Raw genomic sequence first — 21,176 nt, forward strand, 5'->3', positions numbered from 1 at the left:
AAGGGAAGAGGTGTTGCATTATGCATCAATATATACACTTGTTCTGAGGTCCAGAAGGAGGTGAGAGACAGAACAGTTGAGAGTCTCTGGATAAAGATTAAAGGGGTGAAAAATAGGAGTGATGTCATAAGAGGTCTACTATAGACCACCAGGACCCGTAGTAATGGGAGATTAATTATCCAGACATTTCTTGGAAAAGTAACATGGCAAAACACAAAATTTCCAACAAGTTCTTGAAATGTACTGAGGACAACTTTTTGTTTCAGAAGATGGAGGAAGTAACCCAGGGGACAGCCATTTTAGACTTGATTCCGATCAAGAGGGAGGAATTGGTAGTGAATATGAAGGTGGAAAGCAATGTGAATGAAAGTGATCATGCCACATCCTCACTTGAAGTGTAGACATTCCCTTTGAATGTAATGGGAATAGTCAGGGCCTTGGTTCTAATTCAACACATGGAAACTCCAGAAGCGGCGTGCCCACTACCCAGAGGGTACTGAATCAACACCACTTCCTGCAGCACCATTAAGGCTATGTCTACACTTAAACCACTACAGAGGCAAATCTGCAATGCTGCAGCTGCACTACTGTAGCACTTCAGCATAGCCACTCACCACAGTGATGGGAGGGGTTCTCCTGTCACTGTAATTAATCCACCTCCCCAAGATGCAGTAGCTAGATGGTCAGCCAAGCAATGTCTACACTTAGGGTTAGGGTCAGCTTAACCATGTTGCTCAGGGGAATGGATTTTTCACACCCTTGAGTGACACAGCTGGATTGATTTAACTTTGTAGTATAAACCTGGCCTGAGAATTCCTTAGAAGTGCCCCATCAAAGTACTTCCTAGGATTAACCCTGTTTTCCTTATGAGATCATAGCCTATGGTATAGCAAGATTCATTTCTTACAGAAATGGATCCTCACTTTACAATACAACAGTGCAAAAGGAGGTCTAAGACTCTCAAAAATATATCAAAAGAAAAACAGTTCAGGAAACACATAAGAACATAAGAATGGCCATACTGGGTCAGAGGAATGGTCCATCTTGCCCAGTACCATGTCTTCCAACAGTGGCCAATTCCAGGTGCCCCAGGGAGAATGAACAGAACAGGTACTCATCAAGTGATCCATCCACTGTTGCTCATTCAGAGCTTCTGGCAAACAGAGGCTAGGGACACCAATCCTGGCTAATAGCCATTGATGGACCTATCCTCCATGAACTTACCTAGTTCTTTTTTGAACCCTGTTAGTGTCTTGACTTTCACAACATCCTCTGGCAAGGAGTTCCACAGGTTGATTGTGCCTTGTGTGAAGAAATACTTCCTTTTGTTTGTTTTAGACTTGCTGCTTATTAATATAATGTGGTGACCTCCTAGTTCTTGTATTATGAGAAGGAGTAAATAATACTTCCTTTTTTCACTTTCTCCACACCAGTCATGATTTTATAGATCTATCATATCCCTCCTTAGTCATCTCTTTTCCAAGATGAAAAATCCCATTCTTATTAATCTCTCCACATATGGAAGCTGTTCCATACCCTTAATCATTTTTGTTGCCCTTTTCTGTACCTTTTCCAATTCCAATATATCTTTTTTGAGATGGAGCGACCACATCTGCATGCAGTATGCAAGATGTGGGCGTACCAGGGATTTATATAGAGGCAATATGATATTTTTTGTCTTATTATTTATCCATTTCCTAATGACTCCCAACATTCTGTTAGCTTTTTTGACACATTTTTAAAGTAAGAGAAAATGGCACATAACTGTCTCCTGCTGCTACGTAAATATCATCCAAAACTGAGTTGTTCACTGTATCCTTATTTACCTGCTGCATTCTAATGATTTTGAGAAGAGACATACTGTTTACATCAGCCTAAAGCTACAGTTACATAAGTATTCTATCTATTCTAGCTTGAAACAGACTGTATAAAATGACTAGTGATACCCATTTAGCAGCAGAAAAAAACAAAACAAAAAAAGATTTAATGCACCATCTCCGAATACAGTTTTCACCAGATGGTACCTGGTGTCTGTTGTCATCAATGCATAAGATAAACAACATTATCTAGGCAGAATCCATCCATATTCATATTTGTCAAGGAATATTTCCATAATAAAATATTTGTAGTTATCAAAAAGACACCATAACATTCAGTACTAGTAGGAAATTAGAATTTTATAACACACAGGTTTATCAAAAACTATATTTTTATACTAGAGTTGCCTGCCATCTAATAAATGCAAGTCTTTAACGTTGTAGTAGGGCTCTCTATGAGCTGAGGGGTGAAAACATTATTTACAATGAATACTACAAATCAGTATACTGTAATGTAAATTAAAATACAAATATTCAGTGGTATGTCATAAGTGTGAGATATAATTAACAAAAGTGTATAAAACATTTAGTGCACAAAAACTAAACACTGTGTTGTGCTGTTGGCTTTGTGAAAAAATATATCCCAAACAGCTGAAATATCTGCATTTCTGTTTCTCTAACAAACAAGCATTCCCAAAGCCCTAAGCAACCATACCCGCTGCCTTCAATACTGCACTGATAAGTAATACTGAGATTTAAAGAATACAAAACATTTTATATATCTGTTTGCAGTGTTGTAGCTGTTTCGGTCCCAGAATATGAGTGAGACAAGGTGGGTGAGATAGTAACTTTTATTGGACTTTCTTTGGCTGATGGAAAGGACAAGCTTTCAAGCTTCACAGAGCTCATTCTCAGGTCTGGGGAAGGTAACCAGAGTGTCCAAGCTAAATACAAGATGGGACAGATTGTTAAGCATGGTTAACACATTATAGGAGAACAGGAGTACTTGTGGCACCTTAGAGACTAACAAATTTGGTGCCACAAGTACTCCTGTTCTTCTTTTTGCGGATACAGACTAACACGGCTGCTACTCTGAAACCTGACATTATAGGAGACCACTTAAAATGAAGTGGGCAATTAACACCTCTGCAGTCACAGGACAATGGAGAGTTAGTAGGCAGCAGGGTGTGTTACAAATTGTTGTAATGGGCCATGTGACAAAGTGGGACTGTCATAACTATAAAGGGAAGGGTAACAGCTGTCCTGTGTACAGTACTATAAAATCCCTCCTGGCCAGAGACTCCAAAATCCTTTTCCCTGTAAAGGGTTAAGAAGCTCAGGTAACCTGGCTGGCATCTGACCTAAAGGACCAATAAGGGGACAAGATACTTTCAAATCTTGGGGGGAGGGGGGGAGGCTTTTGTTTGTGTTCTTTGTTTGGGAGTGCGTTCGCTCTCGGGACTGAGAGGGACCAGACATCAATCCAGGTTCTCCACATCTTTCTAAACAAGTCTCTCCTATTTCAAACTTGTAAGTAAATAGCCAGGCAAGGCGTGTTAGTTTTCCTTTGTTTTCTCAACTTGTAAATGTACCTTTTACTAGAGTGTTTATCTTTGTTTGCTGTACTTTGAACCTGAGACTAGAGGGGAGTCCTCTGAGCTCTTTAAGTTTGATTACCCTGTAAGGTTAATTTCCATACTGATTTTACAGAGATGATTTTTACCTTTTTCTTTAATTAAAAGCCTTCTTTTTAAGAACCTGATTGATTTTTCCTTATTTTAAGATCCAAGGGGTTTGGATCTTGATTCACCAGGAGTTGGTGGGAGGAAAGAGGGGAATGGTTAATTTCTCCTTGTTTTAGATCCAAGGGGTTTGGATCTGTATTCACCAGGGAATTGGTGAAGGGTTTTCAAGGCTTCCCAGGGGGGGAATCCATTGGAAATGGTGGCAGCGGACCAGGGCTAAGCTGGTAGTTAAGCTTAGAAGTTTTCATGCAGGCCCCTACATTTGTACCCTAAAGTTCAAAGTGGAGATACAGCCTTGACAGGGACTCATCACCACGGCGCCTCCTGCTGGCTGTCCTGGGAATTAGCTCTCACCCCTTCCAGTCCACCTTCAGCTAGTGGGGTCACGCCTGCCCTCCCTGCTGTCTCCATGCTTTGGACCCGCGTCACTCCCTAGACCGCAGTGTCCTCTTCTGGGTAAGGGCAAACTGCAGTCTGGATACTAGCCACTCTCTTCATTGGCAAGTGGGGTGCAGGGGGGGGGACGCTCCCAGGCCTGCCCGCTACTCTGGGTCCTGACCCAGGGACCCTATAGCAGGCAGTCACCTACTGCCCTCCTCCAACCTGCTTCCTTTATTCCCTGGGCCACTTCCCCTGTAGCCCTAGCACCCTCTCAGCCCCTGTAGCAAGGCCCCAGCCTGGCAGTGGCCTGCCAGCAGCTTACACGCACACTGCTGCCCCTGACCAGCACTGCTCTATGGCACTTCTTCAGGCAGCCAGTCCTCCTCCCTTGCTTTCCAGGGAGAGACTCCCTACTGTCTTCCTCCACTGCTCAGCAGCCCCTTTTTATATGGGCCAGCCTGGCCCTGATTGGATGTTCCAATAAAGCTTCTCCTGATTGGCTGGCACTATAAGCCTTTTCCTCATTGGCTGCCTCCAGCAGCCTCCCCAGGGTGGCTTTACCCCTTATCTACAAGTGGGCAGCCACCCCACCGCAGGCCATAAAACCAATGTCTCTGGTACTTGGAGAGATCAGATATGGAGCGATCACTTTGTGAAAACTGTTTGCCCATGGGTGATAAGGTCTTTGATTACTATTCTGTGATAGTTCATTCGATAGCATACAAGATACACAAATAAGATAACTCAGGCAGACCCAGCATATCTGGCCATGATACTCTTACTGAAAGAATACACCTCTACCCCGATATAACGTGGCCCGATATAACACGGATATAACACGGTAAAGCAGCACTCCAGGGGGGGTGGGGCTGCGCGCTCCGGCAGATCAAAGCAAGTTCGATATAACGCGGTTTCACCTATAACGCGGTAAGATTTTTTGGCTCCCGAGGATAGCATTATATTGGGGTAGAGGTGTATTAGGACTCGTACTCAAACCAGTCACCACCCAAAAGGCCAGTTTCTTCCAGGACACAACCAACTTCTTCCAGAAACTCTGCACCATTAACAACCTCCCTCAGAACATCATCAATATCACCTCCATATACACCATGACAGCATAGTTGCCTGCCTTCAGCACCCCAAACACGTTGCCAAACTCATCCATTTCATCCTCATCCATAACAACTTTACATTTAATAGTAAACACTTTGTCCAAACCATGGTGCCGTCAGATGTTGGCTGTGTATGTGTTCCCTCTGTGTACTGCACTGGCTCTGGCCAGACAGCCCGGACAACAGGCTTCAATCGAATCGCCCAAAAGACCCAAGATTCAGTTTCAGTACCAAAGGCACACGGCCAGGTTTATTGACAACAAAGCACAGTTACTCGTATCCTGTAGACTTTACAGGACCAGTAACACATATATGCCTGTTACAATGGACCAGCTCAATCAGTGGCAGGACTTTCCACTGCCCCCTAGGCTAGACAAAGACACTCTCTCTGAGACTTTATTTTATACACCAATACAAACAAATTACGTATTGCCCCTCTGACGTAGTTAGTTACTGCCCCCTGACATGGTTTGTTATCACACATTACCTTGTACATGTTGGCTCGATCAAAACATCTTTATCCATTACACTGGCATCCTGACCTTATCTTTAAGAGAGGTCAACATGTTCCTGTTATCTTTGGGGAATGTGTGTGTACCATACTTGGTATCGGGGTGTTCTGGTACCACCCTTCTGGAATGTGTTTGCGTGAGTGTCCTGTACCTAGCACTTCTCAGGAATGTGTAGGTTTTTGCAATACCAGCCCTGTTCTTGCCAGATTTGGTGAGCCTGCACGCAGGCAGAGCCTGACTTCTGCTCACAATTTGAATTTTGCTAACTTTGCTTTATATTGGCAGGGCTTGACCACTACTTTAGTTCAGGCCTCAGGCTTCATACCGAGCCTCTGATCCAAGGCGTTATGTCTCAGGCTCTCTTTCTACTACACATGGGAACAGCCATTGGCACTAGGATGACTCCCCAATATGCCACTCTCTTTATGAGTCATCTCAAGGAAGAATTTCTGGAAGAACTTTCGTTCTCTGGACAAATGACCTAAACTCCCTCATAAATGTACACCATAATTTCAACCACCAGCCATCCATCAAACTCTAGAACTCCCACACCAGCATCAAATTCCTGGACACCACAATCAGTTTGAATCATGGGACCCTACAGATAACGAATGACAAGAATCATGGATCACCACCACCACGGATCACCACACTTATCTTCACAGATCCAATAATCACCCCAAACACACTAAGAAATCTGTTACCATCAGATACCACAGAACACATTCCAAGGAGATAGTCCAGAATACACATTTTAACACACTTAAAACTGTGTTCAGTAAACCACGACACTCCACCAAAGACGTAGAACACATCATGGAATGGGCCACTCAATACCCCAGGAGAAGGTGCTTCAATACAGGGGTGGGGAAAAGCCCTCAAGGACCACACACAACTAGTTGTCCCCTACTACTTCACATGGGGTATCGTCAAACAACTACAAACCATTCTTAATGGGGACCACATCCTAAAAGAAATCTTTCCTGAACCCCACTTCTGGCCTTCAGAACAATCCCCTATCCTCACCAAGCTCATCATTAGAAGCAAGATCCCCACAGACCAGGATACACCAACTCAAAGTGGCACCAGGCTCTGCCAGAACAATAGATGCAAAACCTGAAGACACAGCTCCACAGCTACGATGAATACCCCCTGCAACATACCTTTCAAAATCCAGGGGTCCTACACATGCCTTTCAGAACATGTGTACCTCATCCAGTGCATCAAATGTCCCAATAACGACTATGTGGGTGAAACCACATAATCACTACTCTTTCAAATGAACTCACAGAGAAAAATGATAAAAGACAAAAATACCCTATCACTCTTGGGCAAACCTTTCACAAAGCGATCACTCCATATCTGACCTCTCAGTTCTCATCCTCAACAGAAAACTGTACCACACTTTCAAAAGACAAGCCAGGAAACTTAAATTCAAAACTCTGCTAGACACTACAAACAATGGACTTAAGAGATACTAGTTTTATGGCCTATTACAACAATTTGTAACACACCTTGCCGCCTACTAATCCTCCATTGCCCTACAACTGCAGAGGTGCTAATTGCTCACATCATTTTAAGTGGTTTTCTACAACAACCTGTCTCACCTTGTATTTAGCTTGGACGCTCTGATTACCTTCCCCAAACCTGAGGAAGAGCTCTGTGAAGCTCGAAAGCATGTCCTTTCCACCAACCAAAGGTGGTCCAATAAAAGATACTACCTCACCCACCTTGTCTCTCTCAGTTTATATATCTATCTAAAAAAAAATCAAAATTTGCTGAATGAACTACAATTACCAAAATGCCTTTACATATAGTTATGATTTACAGATTAGAAAATTACTTAAAATAATCATAATATAGAATGTAGAAGTGAAGCAACAATATTGTCATCAAAAAGAAACAGTGCTGAAAATGTAATTGATGAAGATCTATTTTGGGTTAGTTTCATACTGAGAAATCAAATCTATTTTTAAGCGCAAGTGATTAGAATGATTCATAAGAATTGATATCTTCTGTACCAGAAGAATGGAATCTACTTTTTTTATTTTGTTGGAGACCACTGTAACTTGATGATGCTTGTCTCTATATATACACAGGAGAAACAGAATTATAAAGGTTAGAGCTAGAAAAGACCTATTAGATCTAATCTACCCCCATGCCAAAGCAAAATTAAAAGAGAAAAAATGTTAAAAAGTGGGTTAACAAATGTGTTTCTCTAAAACTAGGAATATTCACTGACATGCAGTTTCACAGATTCCAAGGCCAGAAGGGACCATTGTGATCATCTTGACATCTGGTATAACACAGGCTATAGGACTTCCCCAAAATAATTCTTAGAGCATATCTTTTAGAAAAACATCCAATTTTGATTTAAAAATGGTCAGTGTGACATTACACTCCATATTCTTTATTGAAATATGCTTATGATATGGCTATGACATAACTGAGATGTACTTTATGCAAGATGGTTCATGTAAGGTATCATTAGAAAGGTTGTGATTTGTGGAATGTGTTTATCCAATTTGTATGCATATATCATTTTTGTTTCTAAGCTGGGAATATTGACCATGTCTCTGTATTTCAAATGTGCTACGTTGGATGAGGCCAAACAATGTTAGTGCCTTACTGAGTAAATGCACACAAGCATAAGGATTACCCAGGAACTGTGTGCAATAGAAACCTCTCAGAGATAGCTTGACACAATGGGAACTGTTTGACCCAGGTCAGATAGCTCTATATAGTGGGAACTGTTTGACCCAGGTCACAGCAAAAAAAAGCTTTCCAGCAAGTGGGGGGAAGATATTAGAGGGAGAATGACAACATGAGGGGGCCTCCCTCTCCCTATAACAACATACTTGAAAATACCTGAGGAACAAAGACTGAACTGTGGGAAGTGATGGTCCCAGACTGGAAGGCATTTTAGCCTGTGTAAGAAAACCTGAGAAAGCCAAGGCAACTTGTACCTTAAGAATCTGCCAGCCTGTTTATCACTCAGGGTGAGAATTTGCTAATTTGTATCCTACCTATCTAGTGTGTTAAGCTCAGTCTGTGGCTTTTGTTTATTTCCTAATTTATTTACTATTTACTGCTTTGTTCTGTTTGCTATCCCTTTAAACACATTAAATCTACCTTTAGTAGATAATAAACTTATTTTGTTTATTATTAAACCCAGATTATGTAATTTCTAATGGGGGGGGAGGGAAGTCATGCATATCTCTCTTCACATTGAGGAAGAAGGCAGATTTTTTATGGGCTCACGCTGTGCAGATTTTCTGTACAGCGCAAGACAGTATTATTTTGGGTTTATCTCCCAAAAGGGGTGTGCGCGTGAGTGCTGGAGGAGTCCTCTCACACAGAGCCACTGCAGTCTATCGCTGCAGCTGGGTATGGCCCTACCTGTGTGTGTGTGCTGCAAGAGGCCGGAGAGCCTAATTCAGCAAAACAGGAAGTGGGAACCCAGGCTGGTGGAGCAGGAGAGGCTCAATGAAATCCCAGTACATCAGGTAGCATCACAGAAGGGGGTCCAACCTGTCACAGTCAGTGACAAAAAATCCACCACAATATTGTTCCAATGGTTAATTACTCTCTTTTAAAAATGTACACCTTATATGCAGGTACTGGGGTGGGGCAGAAAGGGTAGGAGGAAGTAGATAAGTGAGCCACTAATCATAGACTCATAGACTTTAGAAGATCATAATGGTCCCCAGTCTCTTTGTTATTGGGGCAGGAGTAATAAAGTGTTGTTATACTGGTTATGTGACTCAAGGACAGTAGAACTGTACTTGGCATTTTATGACTGAGGGACTCACCCTCAACTAAGCAGCTCTCACTAGGCAAGGGACCTGGGTTCCAAAGCCCAGTGAATTGAGAGGGGTTGGGGACAGGTATTTATAGAGCCTTTTGAGGGCCCTAAACACCCCTTTGAACCCTTCTCTCCCCCTTCCCCTCTACTGTATAATAACAGAACTAAGTTTGACTCATTTAGGAGTCTTGTTACATGCTGCAGAGGTGAAATCACTGATACCTAGGTCTAAGCATTAGAACTACTGTGGGCTAGTGGTTCTGATGCAAGAAGACTATCCAGGTGCACCAGCAGTGAGGCTCCCCTAACAACAGCTGAAATCACTGAGAGCTGTGTTAAGTAGGGGAGGCCTGAAGACATATTGGTGAGTGGCTAGCAGGACAGCTGGTGGAAAGGCACGGCTAGTGGAGAGGCTAGCAGAGTGGTGTGGCCAGCTGGTGGTGAGGCGAGGCTAGCAGAACCCCACAGAGAGGCATGGCAATCAGCAGTCGAGGAGTTGAGCAGCGCCGGAGAGTGTTAAGTGCCTCTATACCTCCCCCCGCTTCCACCTGGGCTGTGAGGTGAATTCTGCAGATGAACTTCTGAACTCTGGGGCTGCACTGACCAAGGACAGCAACTGTGGGTTGGGTGACTTTTGGATTGCTGGACTTAAGACCCTGAGGGGAAAAGGACACTGCCAAACTTACTTGGGGGTGGGTCTTTTGCTCATGGTTTGTGTTATGAATCCTGTTTGTGGTGTTTCCCCAACATAATGCCGCATTGTTTCCCTCCTTTATTAAAAGGCTTTTGCTACACTCAGACTCTGTGCTTGCGAGAGGGGAAGTATTGCCTCTTAGAGGCACCCAGGCATAGGTGGCGAGTTATATTCCCACGTGGTGCTCGGGCACCAGCAATATTCAGAGCCCAGGAGCCCAGCTCCACCAATATTTGGGGCCAGTTGTCCCCCCTGGCCTCCTCTTGCTGCCCCCGCCCCCTGCTCGCCTTTCCAGGGCCCCAGAGCAGAGAGTCACTATCTCTTCCGTACAGCTCTATGCTGCCTCCCTGCAGCAACTGCTGCCACAGGTAGGGTGACCAGATGTCCCAATTTTATTGGGACTGTCCCGACATTTACTTGTTTGTCCCGTGTCCCGACCGATGTTCCGAATTGTCCCGATATTTTGTGCTCCGGCGCACAGGCAGAGGGGGCTCACGCCCCCCCCCGCCCCCTCCCTTCCACATTGGATCCCTCCCCAAATTCCCACCCTTAACCCGCCCCCAGCCCCGCCCCCTCACTGCCCCATTGAATCCCTCCCCAAATCCCCACCCTGGCCCCGCCTCTTCCCCAAGCACGCCGCATTCCTCCTCCTCAACCCTTTCTCCCAGGCTTGCGCTAATCAGCTATATGGCGGCGCAAGCACTGGAGGAGGGGGGAGAAGCCGGATGTGGCAGCCAGCTCAGGGGAGGTGGAGGCGGAGCAGAGGTGAGCTGATGTGGGGGGGGCGGGGCGTGGAGCTGCCGGTGAGTGCTCAGCCACCACCAATTTTTCCTATGCTCCGGCTTTTCTTTCTTTTTTTCCCCTCCGCCACCTCCGCCACCAGCTCTTGGGTTTTTTTTTTCTCTCTGCCGGCATCGCCCCCCCCGCCCATTTCCCAATATTTCACATCTCTCATCTGGTCACCCAAGCCACAGGGTCCTAGTGCCCCCCAGCTCAACTGCCAGGGCAGACTGACTGAGCCTGCCCTTCCACCTCAGACCCTTCCCTTTTCCGGCGAGACCCTCCAAAAGCACAGCACCCCCGCAGTCACCGCTCCTGCCCCATACTGGGCAAGGAGGCAGCCCCATTCCTCACCCCCAGTGAGGCTACAGTCAGGGGCAACAGCAGGGGAGGAGGCGCACGCAGCGCCCCCCCGGCACCTGCCACGGGGGGAGGTGAGGGAGATTCCTGGACCTGAGAGGGGCCCCAGGAGCACATGCAGTGACAGTGGTGGGGGTGAGTGTGCTGCTGGGGGTGGGTGGGAAAGGGGGGCTCCTCCCCCAGAGCTTGCTGCTGCCGGCAGGAAAAGGGCTGGGGGGGAGTCCCCATCTCTGGTCCCTGTCCTGGAGCAGCCTGCCTACACCCCAAACTCATCCCCAGCCCTGCCCCACCCCAGAGCCCACACCCCCGGCCAGAGCTTTCACCCCCCCCACTGCACCTTTAACCCTCTACCCTAGCCCTGAGCCCCTCCAACACCCCAAACACCTTATCCCCAGTCCCAGCCAGAGCCCTCATCCCCCCTGCACCCTAACCCTTTGCCTGAGCCTTGAGCCCCTCCAGCACCATAAACCCCTCATCTCCAGCCCCAGTCAGAGCTCTTATCCCCCTGCACTCCAACCCTTTGCCCCAGCCCTGAGCCTCTCTAACACCCCAAACCCCCCAGCCCCAGACAGAGCCCTCACCCCCCACACTCCTACTCTCGCCCTGAGCCCCTCCCACACCCCATAGCCCTCACCTGCAGCCACACCCCACAGCCCTCACCCCACAGCCCTCACCCCTGCACCCCCTCCCATCCCCAAACTCCCTCCCAGAGCCTGCACCCTGCACCCCAATCCCATGCCCCAGCCTAGGGCCTGCACCCCAGACCTCCTCCCCCACCCAAACTCCCTCCCCGAGCCTTGGGCAGGTGGGGGGCGGAGTTTGGGGGGGGTTCTGGGCACCACCAAAATTTCTACAAACCTGTCACCCCTGCACCCAGGGGGGTGGTATGTAATTGTCCCAGGTCACTGGGTGGGGGCTTGAGCTGGTTTTGCGTTGTGTTATTGAAAAGGACCCCCAGATACTGAATCCAGCCCTTGTTGCTGCCAACTCTGGCAGGCAGAAGGGTTATACATATAATACATATTTTACATGGATTACTGTTTTTGGTTTCTGTATGTTAAGCCATGCTAAATTACTGAATCCATATATACAGAAATATTTCATATGTGATAAATGTAGCCTTCAAAGAATACACTTGCTTAAATTTCATACTCTCTCATTCTATTAAGATTCTTCAGTCCAACTGTTCTTCTAAAAGCATTCCAGGTCACTTTCCCCCTTTTTTTGATGATGCGAGTTAGGTAGATATATAATTACTCAGTTTGTATAGGATCTTTGGACATGCAATTTTGTGGGTACAATTTTAGAGGTCACTTTTGAAAATGTATTTGTCATCATTAAATTTCTGTGCAACAAATATTCGCTATAAAACAAGAAGCTATCTTTGGTTATATTTAGCTACTTTGCTATACAGTATTAATCCTGACTAGAGCATTACATGGAAAAAGTGAAAGTCTGCTAGGATTTCTGGGGGAAAAAATTAAGTACTTACCAAGCTCCACTGGCAGCCTTTTTATAGGATTTCTTTCTAAAAGTAAAGTTTTCAATTGCCTTTGTAATAAAACAAAAATAGTAACAATTGTAAAAACAAAATTAAAGTGCATTGTTAAAACACAAAAACAGGTCACTTTTTTTTGTTCGTTAATTTTTCTTGCCTTTGTTTCCTACCATGCTAATGATATCTGAAGGAAATGGGATGCTTCCCCACAGCTACCATCAATGCTCAACTATGGCTTGTGTATCTCAGTGATTCAAGGTCTCATGGCCTGATGTCTGCTTTCAAATGTAAGCTATTGTTGCATACCATTTCAATATTTTATGTTGTTCCCTGCTTTTTTAAAAAAAAAAACTGATTATTTTTGGTAGCGCCACCTACTATTAAGCTTGTCAGACACTTCCATTATAAGATGTGGTTTTCAATTGGATTATAACTTTGTCAAAATTTAAACAGACATGTACAGGCAACCTTAATTCTGGCATTTCCTAACATCTGATCACTTGACTTTGTAACCTTAATAACATACTTTTAACATAGATATTATATGCAAACAAAACTAACAGTTTCTTAGACTACATTTTTTCCAAATAGACAAGGCATTATCAGTACTCTATTTTCAATGGGTTTTCCCTTACAAAATTGACACCAGAAATTTGATAAAAACAGTTTCTAAAACATGGAAGTAATTTATTTTGAAGTTTGATGAATGAAAATGATAGAACTAACTTATATTGTTAAGATACGACAAAACAAAAAGAAGTGTGGTGGTTTCAAGTGTGGTTTATCTCTTTTTAAAAGTTTTAATTTATCATATGCATTTTCACAGCCACTTAATTTTAAAGAAAAATAAATTAAATTAAAACTTTTACATATCATACCCTTTTACATATTATTTTGTTTAATCGGACTATTCAGTTCAGTGAAAGACAATCACGTACTGTACGCCTAATTGATCCATGATTCCCTATGATTATTCACTCAGGGCCTAATCCAAAACCCACTAAAGACAATGTAAAGACTCTGATTGGTATCAGTATGCTTTGGATCAGGCCTCAGGATCAGAAATAGACTTTGTTAATATGTCTGAATCCATTAAAATGATTAGAACAGAACAGAATACAATTACATGGATATAGCTGTTTTCCATATTTCCCATCAAATATGGAAAACAATGAGCTCGTCATATGGCATCCAGAATCATTGGCAGTATTTGACCCAACCTCAGTTTAACCATGCAAGATGCTCCCACTTTTGAAAATAAAAATAATAAAGTTCTTAAAACAACATCAAAAGATCAATGTTACAACTTAACCCAGGAAACAGAATGAAATCAATTAAACAAACAAAAAAATCAAAACTCTTACAACAGAAGACAATACGGTGTGTAATGAAATGCTAAACTGTATTATATTGTTCAGCTGCTAATAACTGTATTATACCATTCAGCATTAAGTGGTGCTATGTATAACATACCTCACCTGAGAATACAACAGCTATACCTCGCCTTGCATTAAAGTATCTTAAAGAGAGCACATCTTCATATATCTCTCTAGGATGGAAGGTCTGTTACCAGTCCATAGCTGGCACATGAAAGGGGGCACCCTGAATCCATCCATATGTAACATCTGTTTGATTCTGGTATGCACTTCCATGTTTGTTAGCTTAAACTAGAAGCTTAATTTTTTTATATGTGTAAATTCCTCAATGTTACCATCAAAAGTTGTTATATAACAGGTTAGAGACAAAATTCTCTTTGAAATTAAAAGGGCTGCCAAGTCTTAAGGATTTACTATAAGGCCTGGTTTTGTGACGCATGGTCACAAGGATAATTAGTATCCCTTTTGGTTTATACTTTGCTTAATTGATTTCTGAGGTTCTCTGCTCCTTGTGAGATGAAAAAAATTGAACTTCCCTCACAACATAAGGCCAGATTTTGTGAGTTGAGAAGATCCTGGACCCAATGGAAGGGCTGAATACATCTGTAAAGTGTTGATGAATTTATTAGGTTTTACACTGTGAAAACTAAAAACTAAATCTAAAATTGGTTTTGGTCACACAGATTTTTAGTGAAATGGTAGTAAATGAACTGCTTGGTGTTAATATTTATAAACTGAAATCATTATAATTTTTAATCCTCCCCTTTATTGTTCATACTACATGCAATATTATCTCCCTCTAAACCATTACCTTTCAGTGACTGATCTGCCTCACTGACATATGCAACATACAAAGTAATATGAGAAACTGTCATACTTGCTTTAAATTTTACCAGTTTTTTTAAGTCATTCAGTATGATAATCTAAAAGCTACAGTATGCAGCTGTTTCATTGTATTTATTCTTTCTAAAGTGCTGTATTATTTCTTAAACTCAAACACTAGCTACTGCACATAGCCCTGAATAAATGAACTGTGAGCATGGGAAGCCCAAAGGGTTAGTGAAGGATAAAATCTTTCCTCCTGCTCCTACAGTGGCCTTTCCTGCAGCTACTCTTCCCAAAGACAGAGTTTCACTTACTGGATCCACTCAGCATACCCTCTCCTCTCAACTGGGGCACACAGAGCAACAGCTGAGATTACAGTCTCATGTGACTTCACTATTCATGTCATCCAAATAACCTCCAATAAATAATCGTCCAACAAAAATAGTAAGTCAAAGGCTGATATTCTTGAAAAATGAGGGGGGAAAAAAGCAGCAAAAATTGTGAAAGCAAACTTTAAAGCCATCTTTGTAAATCACAGAGAAAATGTAATGAGAAATGGGAATCTTTGCAAGTTTCCAATAAAATAACCTTTCCCTTAACCATGTGTCTCAGTGGTTATTGTGACCTGCCAGGACTATCTGCTGAAGCCCCTACAGTGCTTACCTCCATGTCATGGTACATCTGGCACACTACTGACACCCTAAGGGTTTGGTGTACTCTGGCACCGATTAGCAACAATAATTACAACAAATTCTACTATAATATGGGGGTAAGGATTAAATGAAACTCTACTAATGCAGTGGAATGCACAGTAATATCTCTCAATGTTTTATGCTGGGAGTTTTCAAAAAGTTAGCACTAGTGAGTGGTATATTACTTTTATGAAGATACATGCACATACAGAGAGTTTACTAATCTCAAGACTCAAACAGAGATGTGTACACTGATGCATGGCAAATTTACATGACAGAAAATACTATTAATCCTGTCTTCCTTTTAAAAAAGTTATAATTTTAAAAAGGTGCAAAACTTGACAATTTTCAGATTCATCGACTCATTTTTCTGATAATAAATTGATGATATAATGCTATACAAATCACATACAATAAATTGTGTTAAAATACCATTAAGCATCTTGTTTAAATAAAAAAGCCATGAAACTGTATTTTCCCTTTGGAAAATTCTCCAACATTTCACTATTTTCAGAAGTTGCCTCTTCCCCAATAACTACAGTGTGGAAGCTAGGATTCCTTTTTTATCATAATAAGCAAACTCTTATTTAGCTCAATATTTCTTTTAATAAAGAGATGAATTTAGTTTTTTTGTTCATGCCAATTTCATTGGTTTAATATTGCCAAAACTGTGGTCTTTGGCCTTTTCCATCACTAATACCTCAGAAAGTGACAAGGTATCACACTAGTTATCTCATACATGGAACTACTACACTAGTCTTCTCACTGCACTCATGACTTCCTGCCACTGTAATCATCATTCATTTCAGTATCTAGCTGTCAGGTTTATTTTTGTGTCCCTGCTCCACAGTACTCTTATGTCTCACCATGATTTACTTAGTTTATTTGATTGCTAATCCATTTTCACATGACCCAAGTTAGGATTTGAAACTATAAGCTTGGTTTATCTCTCAATTTTCTCCTCCTCACAGCAGCGTAAACCAAACTCAATGGAAGTCAATGGAATTAAAATTGTGTAAAATTGAAATGAAAGGGGAATCAGGCCATACGCCTTGGGAGGTAAAAGGGTTTGTGTACAAATCTACTGCACTAGTTAGTTGTACTTGCTCATTTAGTTGAGCGTTATTAAAAATAATTCTTGCTTACTGTTCTTCAGTTCTGACGTCAATATAGAACTAACCTGCATAAAAGCCTGAGAATAAGAAAATTACATTAGAGACAAATAGAGGAAAAATAATTTTTTGTTATATTATCAATACAATAAATGCCTTACTTGTGACATCCAATTCCAGGGGGAAGAGTTTTAATTTTGTTATACCGGAGATCCAGCCAAACAAGATTTGGCAGCTGCTGAAATAAATCCTTAGGAATTATGGCTAAAGCATTTCCTTCCAGATGCAAATGCTAATGTAGAAAAAATAAATATGTTTTAAAACCAGAATTAAAGTAGAATGCCTGTTACCTTAGCAGGAAGATCATTACTGTGAAAACCCGAGTAAACTGAACTATAAACTATTCTAAAAATTACATTTTCATAAAACCATGAAGGAGATGATTGGTACAATCAGTTATATAAATTACACAAATGAATCATTTATTTAATTAAGTACTAGTTTTTAGAAAGCAGAGGGGAAAGAATCATAGCTAAGAATCTGTAGATTTTCCACTAACTCTAATGAGGACAGTACTGGGCCCTTAATTGGTGCCTACAAAATTTAAGTCAAGTGTGTAATTAACAGAGTTACTCACAGCAATTTACTCACTTTAAGGTTGGGTAATTTGTATATTTCCTCAGTAAGATGCTGAAGTTTTTTCCTACTCAAATCTAGAGAATTTGAAGGAGTAGACAGTGTATCTTCAACTGTCTTCCTAATATCTTTTGATGAACTGGAACCAGATAGGTGTCTCCTTTTCTGATCTTCATTCTCTAAGTAATCACCACCACCACAAGACTCTTCAGAAAAGCTTTCATCCATTTGTTAGCAAACCTAAAATACTGACCCCCATAAACTGATCATTTGAAGGTAAGTAATAAGCTGAGAACAAATAATAATAATAAAGAACACACGTAAGACAGGTTTCTTTTTTTGTGATATTTATTTCCCACATCCTCACTAGTGCTATGTGATACTTTAGAAGATCAGAAAATAATGAAATTATTCTATATTTTTACATACATTTAAAGATAACAAAGGAAAAAAAGCATTGGGTTCATGCCTCTCTCATAGCTGCACTCCTTATATCCTTCTCCCATACCTTTCCTTATATTTTGAATGTGTTCACATTTCTCATGTGCCACATGATCTCCATCTCCTCCAATGCACCTTAGTAAGTATATAGTAGCTGTTTCCCAGTGCCCTCTGTCCCCTCCAACTTTCCCTCCTCCCTCTGCCAACACCCACTTCTCCCTTTCTTACTAGTTCTAACTACCACAAAGTCATAAGCATTATAGGGTGCTCAAAATCCCTAAATGCCTGAAGTGCACCTATTTCTCTCTTTTAGGTGGTGGAGGGTTCTTCCTAGTCCATCTCAAATAGACCCAGAACTCAGTGGACTTCTCTGCTTAAATTACCTGTAAATTGGGAATAATAATGCTCACTCATCTTTGTACAGATCTTCAAGGGCCGTGAATGAAAAAATATTATATAAGTGCAATGTGATGTTATATAAAATCGTTTCTAACATCCTATGTCTAACTGCAGGAACATCTTAAGTATTTCTCTTTAACTTCTTTAATAATCTGTGGATATACAAGGCCTGATCCAATCCTGTTCATTTTAAAAGGAGAAACATGATCCAGTGACTAGAGTGCTAGCCTGAGACTTAGTAGACTAGGGTACAATTCTCTGGTCTGTCACAGAAGTCCTCTGTGACCTTGGGCAAGTCACTTTGGCAATTTTTCAAAGGTGTTCAGCCACCAAAAAAAGCAGATAGACACCTACTGGAATTTTCAAAAGTGCCTAGCGAGGTTAGGTCCCTCCTTTTGAAAATCCCCTTAGCGCCTATCTGCATCTTTAGGCACCTAAGCACCTTTGAAAATCTGTGCCTTAGTTCCTCAACTGTAAAATAGGGATAATAATACTTCCCTACCTCACAGGGTCTGTGTCAGGGGTGGGGATGATAATAATGCTTTAAATGACTGGGAAGTGCTTATATACTATAGTGATGGCAGCAAAATAAGTACCCAAGACAATGAGAGCTGGGTTGACCCTCTAGTAAAAGTCCAGCAAAGGGATACAACTTAACTCTGTGTATATACAGTTCTTTGTAGAGAACTGACATTATATGTTGGTAATAATAGAATTATTTTATGAGAACAACTTTAACAACATTTTTGTGATAAAATTGTTCCTGTATTTTTTTCCTGAAGCCACAGTTACATTATACACTGCAGTTTGGTTTAGGATAATTTAAATAATTTTGTTTGCCCAAAACAGGTTTTAAATATTCATGCATAAATTCCTGGGATTTTTATAATTGTTAACAATTGATCATTTAGAACATTTGTTTACAACATTATGTAGCCTCAAAGTTGAGTGTTTTGATTTAAAGAAAAACAAACAAGCTTAAAAAAATCTGAAAGCTTTTCCTTGTGCCTCTCCTGTTCCTCAAATGTCTGTGGCAACATTACATCATCTCCCATTTCTTATTTTGTTTGCTTGTTTGTTATTTTGTTTATGCATTCTTATTGCCATTGCAAAGTTGCTTGTATGTAGTTGTAATGCAATACTAACTGACAATTACAACAATACAAACCAAAAACCAGATCCTGCAAAACACGTATGTGTTTAACTTTATTGATTTGAGTAGTCCCATTGAAAGGAAATTAGTTAAACATGTACATGTTTTAAGGACTGAGGCCTACGTATCTGAACTGTTTAACTTTTTTCCAACTTCCACTTCTTAGAAAAAAAATATGAAAAAGGCAAGATAACAATTATAATGCCCCTTACCTAAAAATGCCACAAGCTTCACTCACAGATTCATCTGAAAGTTTCCATTTTTTGTAATGAAGGATTTTGCGATGAAATTTAATAGCTCATTTACTCCTTACTCCAAATACAGACACAGAAACACAGATGAACGTATTCTTCTCCCACACTGGTAAAAAGCAGGACTAACTCCACTGGAGTCAGCAGAAGCACACAGCTGTAAAACTGGTGTAAAGTGAGACCAAACAAGAATCAGGACCAGAGAGTTATAAGCCATACTGGCCTTTAAATTCACAAAAATCCTGACACTGTGGCAGTCTAAGCTGACCAACACCAGGACAATATTACCTCTGAGGTTTTAATACTTCATTTGTTAAACTGTGACCCTGAACTCAGCCCCAGCCAGTAAGGAGTCTCCCCTTCAGTTCAAGGTCAGGATTTGCCCCATTAGGACTGGTTTGCTCCTTGGGTTCCCACCTTTTAAATCACCCGCTGCAGGGCAGACCCACTCGCATAGGGACACAAGTGTCACCCTATAAATAGCATCACCTTGGGAAGCAGAAGTCGCCAAACAAATTCCTCAGGGATGTTTCGTTGGCCTGACATTATTTTGGGGGACAGGCAGCACAGCGTCCCGGGAGACTTTGTTCGCCCTCTAGAAGATCCGGGGACGGGGAGAGGCATGGGGGGTGGGGAAACAGGGGGGGCACCTTACCGGCATGACTGCAACCGGGCTGCAAGCCACCAAACGGCCCTGCAGGCTCCCCATCGGAGGAGTGGGGCAGATTCCCCACCAGCAGGCTCCTCCCCAGCCAGCTCCCCTCACCCCGCAGAGCATCTACCGGTCCCCTTCTCCCCAGAGCGCCCCCTCCCCGATTCCAGCCCGGGGAGCTCTTACCTGCCGCCGCCCCCGGCTGCGAGCGGTCCCGGCTCCCTCGCTCCTTCTTTGTGCCGGGACCCAAGTGCAACAAACAGGCCCGGGCGGCAGCCGCAGTCTCCATAGCAACAGCCAAGCGGCTATCACCGGCCTAGGGCCCCGGAGCTGGGCTCAGGCGCACAATGGGGACTCGCATCCCACCCCCCACAACCCTCCTCCCCATCCAAAGCCCGCACAGCCACCGCCAACCCTCCCCGCGTGCCCCACAAACCACCTCCCCTGGCCAAACCCCACAAATCCACCCCTCCCCCAGACCCCACACAGCCACCCCAACCCTCCCTGTGCCCCACAAATCCCACCTCCACCCAGACCCCACCCTCCCTGCACCCTCACAAACCCCACACAGCCACCCCAGCCCTCCCTGTGCCCCACAAATCCCACCTCCACCCAGACCCCACCCTCCCTGCACCCTCACAAATCCCACACAGCCACCCCAGCCCTCCCTGTGCCCCACAAATCCCACCTCCACCCAGACCCCACCTTCCCTGCACCCTCACAAATCCCACACAGCCACCCCAGCCCTCCCTGTGCCCCACAAATCCCACCTTCACCCAGACCCCATCCTCCCTGCACCCTCACAAATCCCACACAGCCACCCCAGCCCTCCCTGTGCCCCACAAACTCTCTCCCCCCACCCAAACAGGGCCACCAGGGTGTGTGTGAAGTGGGGCAATTTGCCCCGGGCCCCACAGGGGCCCCCATGAGAATAT

The 21,176-nt window shown here is 43.0% G+C and overlaps 1 protein-coding gene across 2 annotated transcripts in view; it reads right to left on the minus strand.

The window, feature by feature from the left end:
- The window catches only part of LRRC27 (leucine rich repeat containing 27), a 56,961-nt gene extending 36,388 nt beyond the window's left edge, over positions 1-20,573 (minus strand). Inside the window, exons 1-5 of one of the 2 annotated variants that reach the window (XM_034777158.1) lie at positions 20,428-20,573; positions 19,551-19,754; positions 17,361-17,585; positions 16,871-17,001; positions 12,699-12,757 (exon numbers count right to left, since the gene is read on the minus strand). In XM_034777158.1, the coding sequence (XP_034633049.1) occupies positions 12,699-12,757; positions 16,871-17,001; positions 17,361-17,573 (403 nt within the window). In that variant the 5' untranslated portion in view covers positions 17,574-17,585; positions 19,551-19,754; positions 20,428-20,573. Of the gene's footprint in view, positions 1-12,698; positions 12,758-16,870; positions 17,002-17,360; positions 17,594-19,550; positions 19,755-20,427 lie in introns of both variants that reach the window. The other variant, XM_034777157.1, reaches the window with a different exon arrangement.
- Positions 20,574-21,176: the final 603 nt, after the last annotated feature.

This window comes from Trachemys scripta, chromosome 7 (genome assembly GCF_013100865.1).
Source record: "Trachemys scripta elegans isolate TJP31775 chromosome 7, CAS_Tse_1.0, whole genome shotgun sequence".
Taxonomy (NCBI): domain Eukaryota; kingdom Metazoa; phylum Chordata; order Testudines; family Emydidae; genus Trachemys; species Trachemys scripta.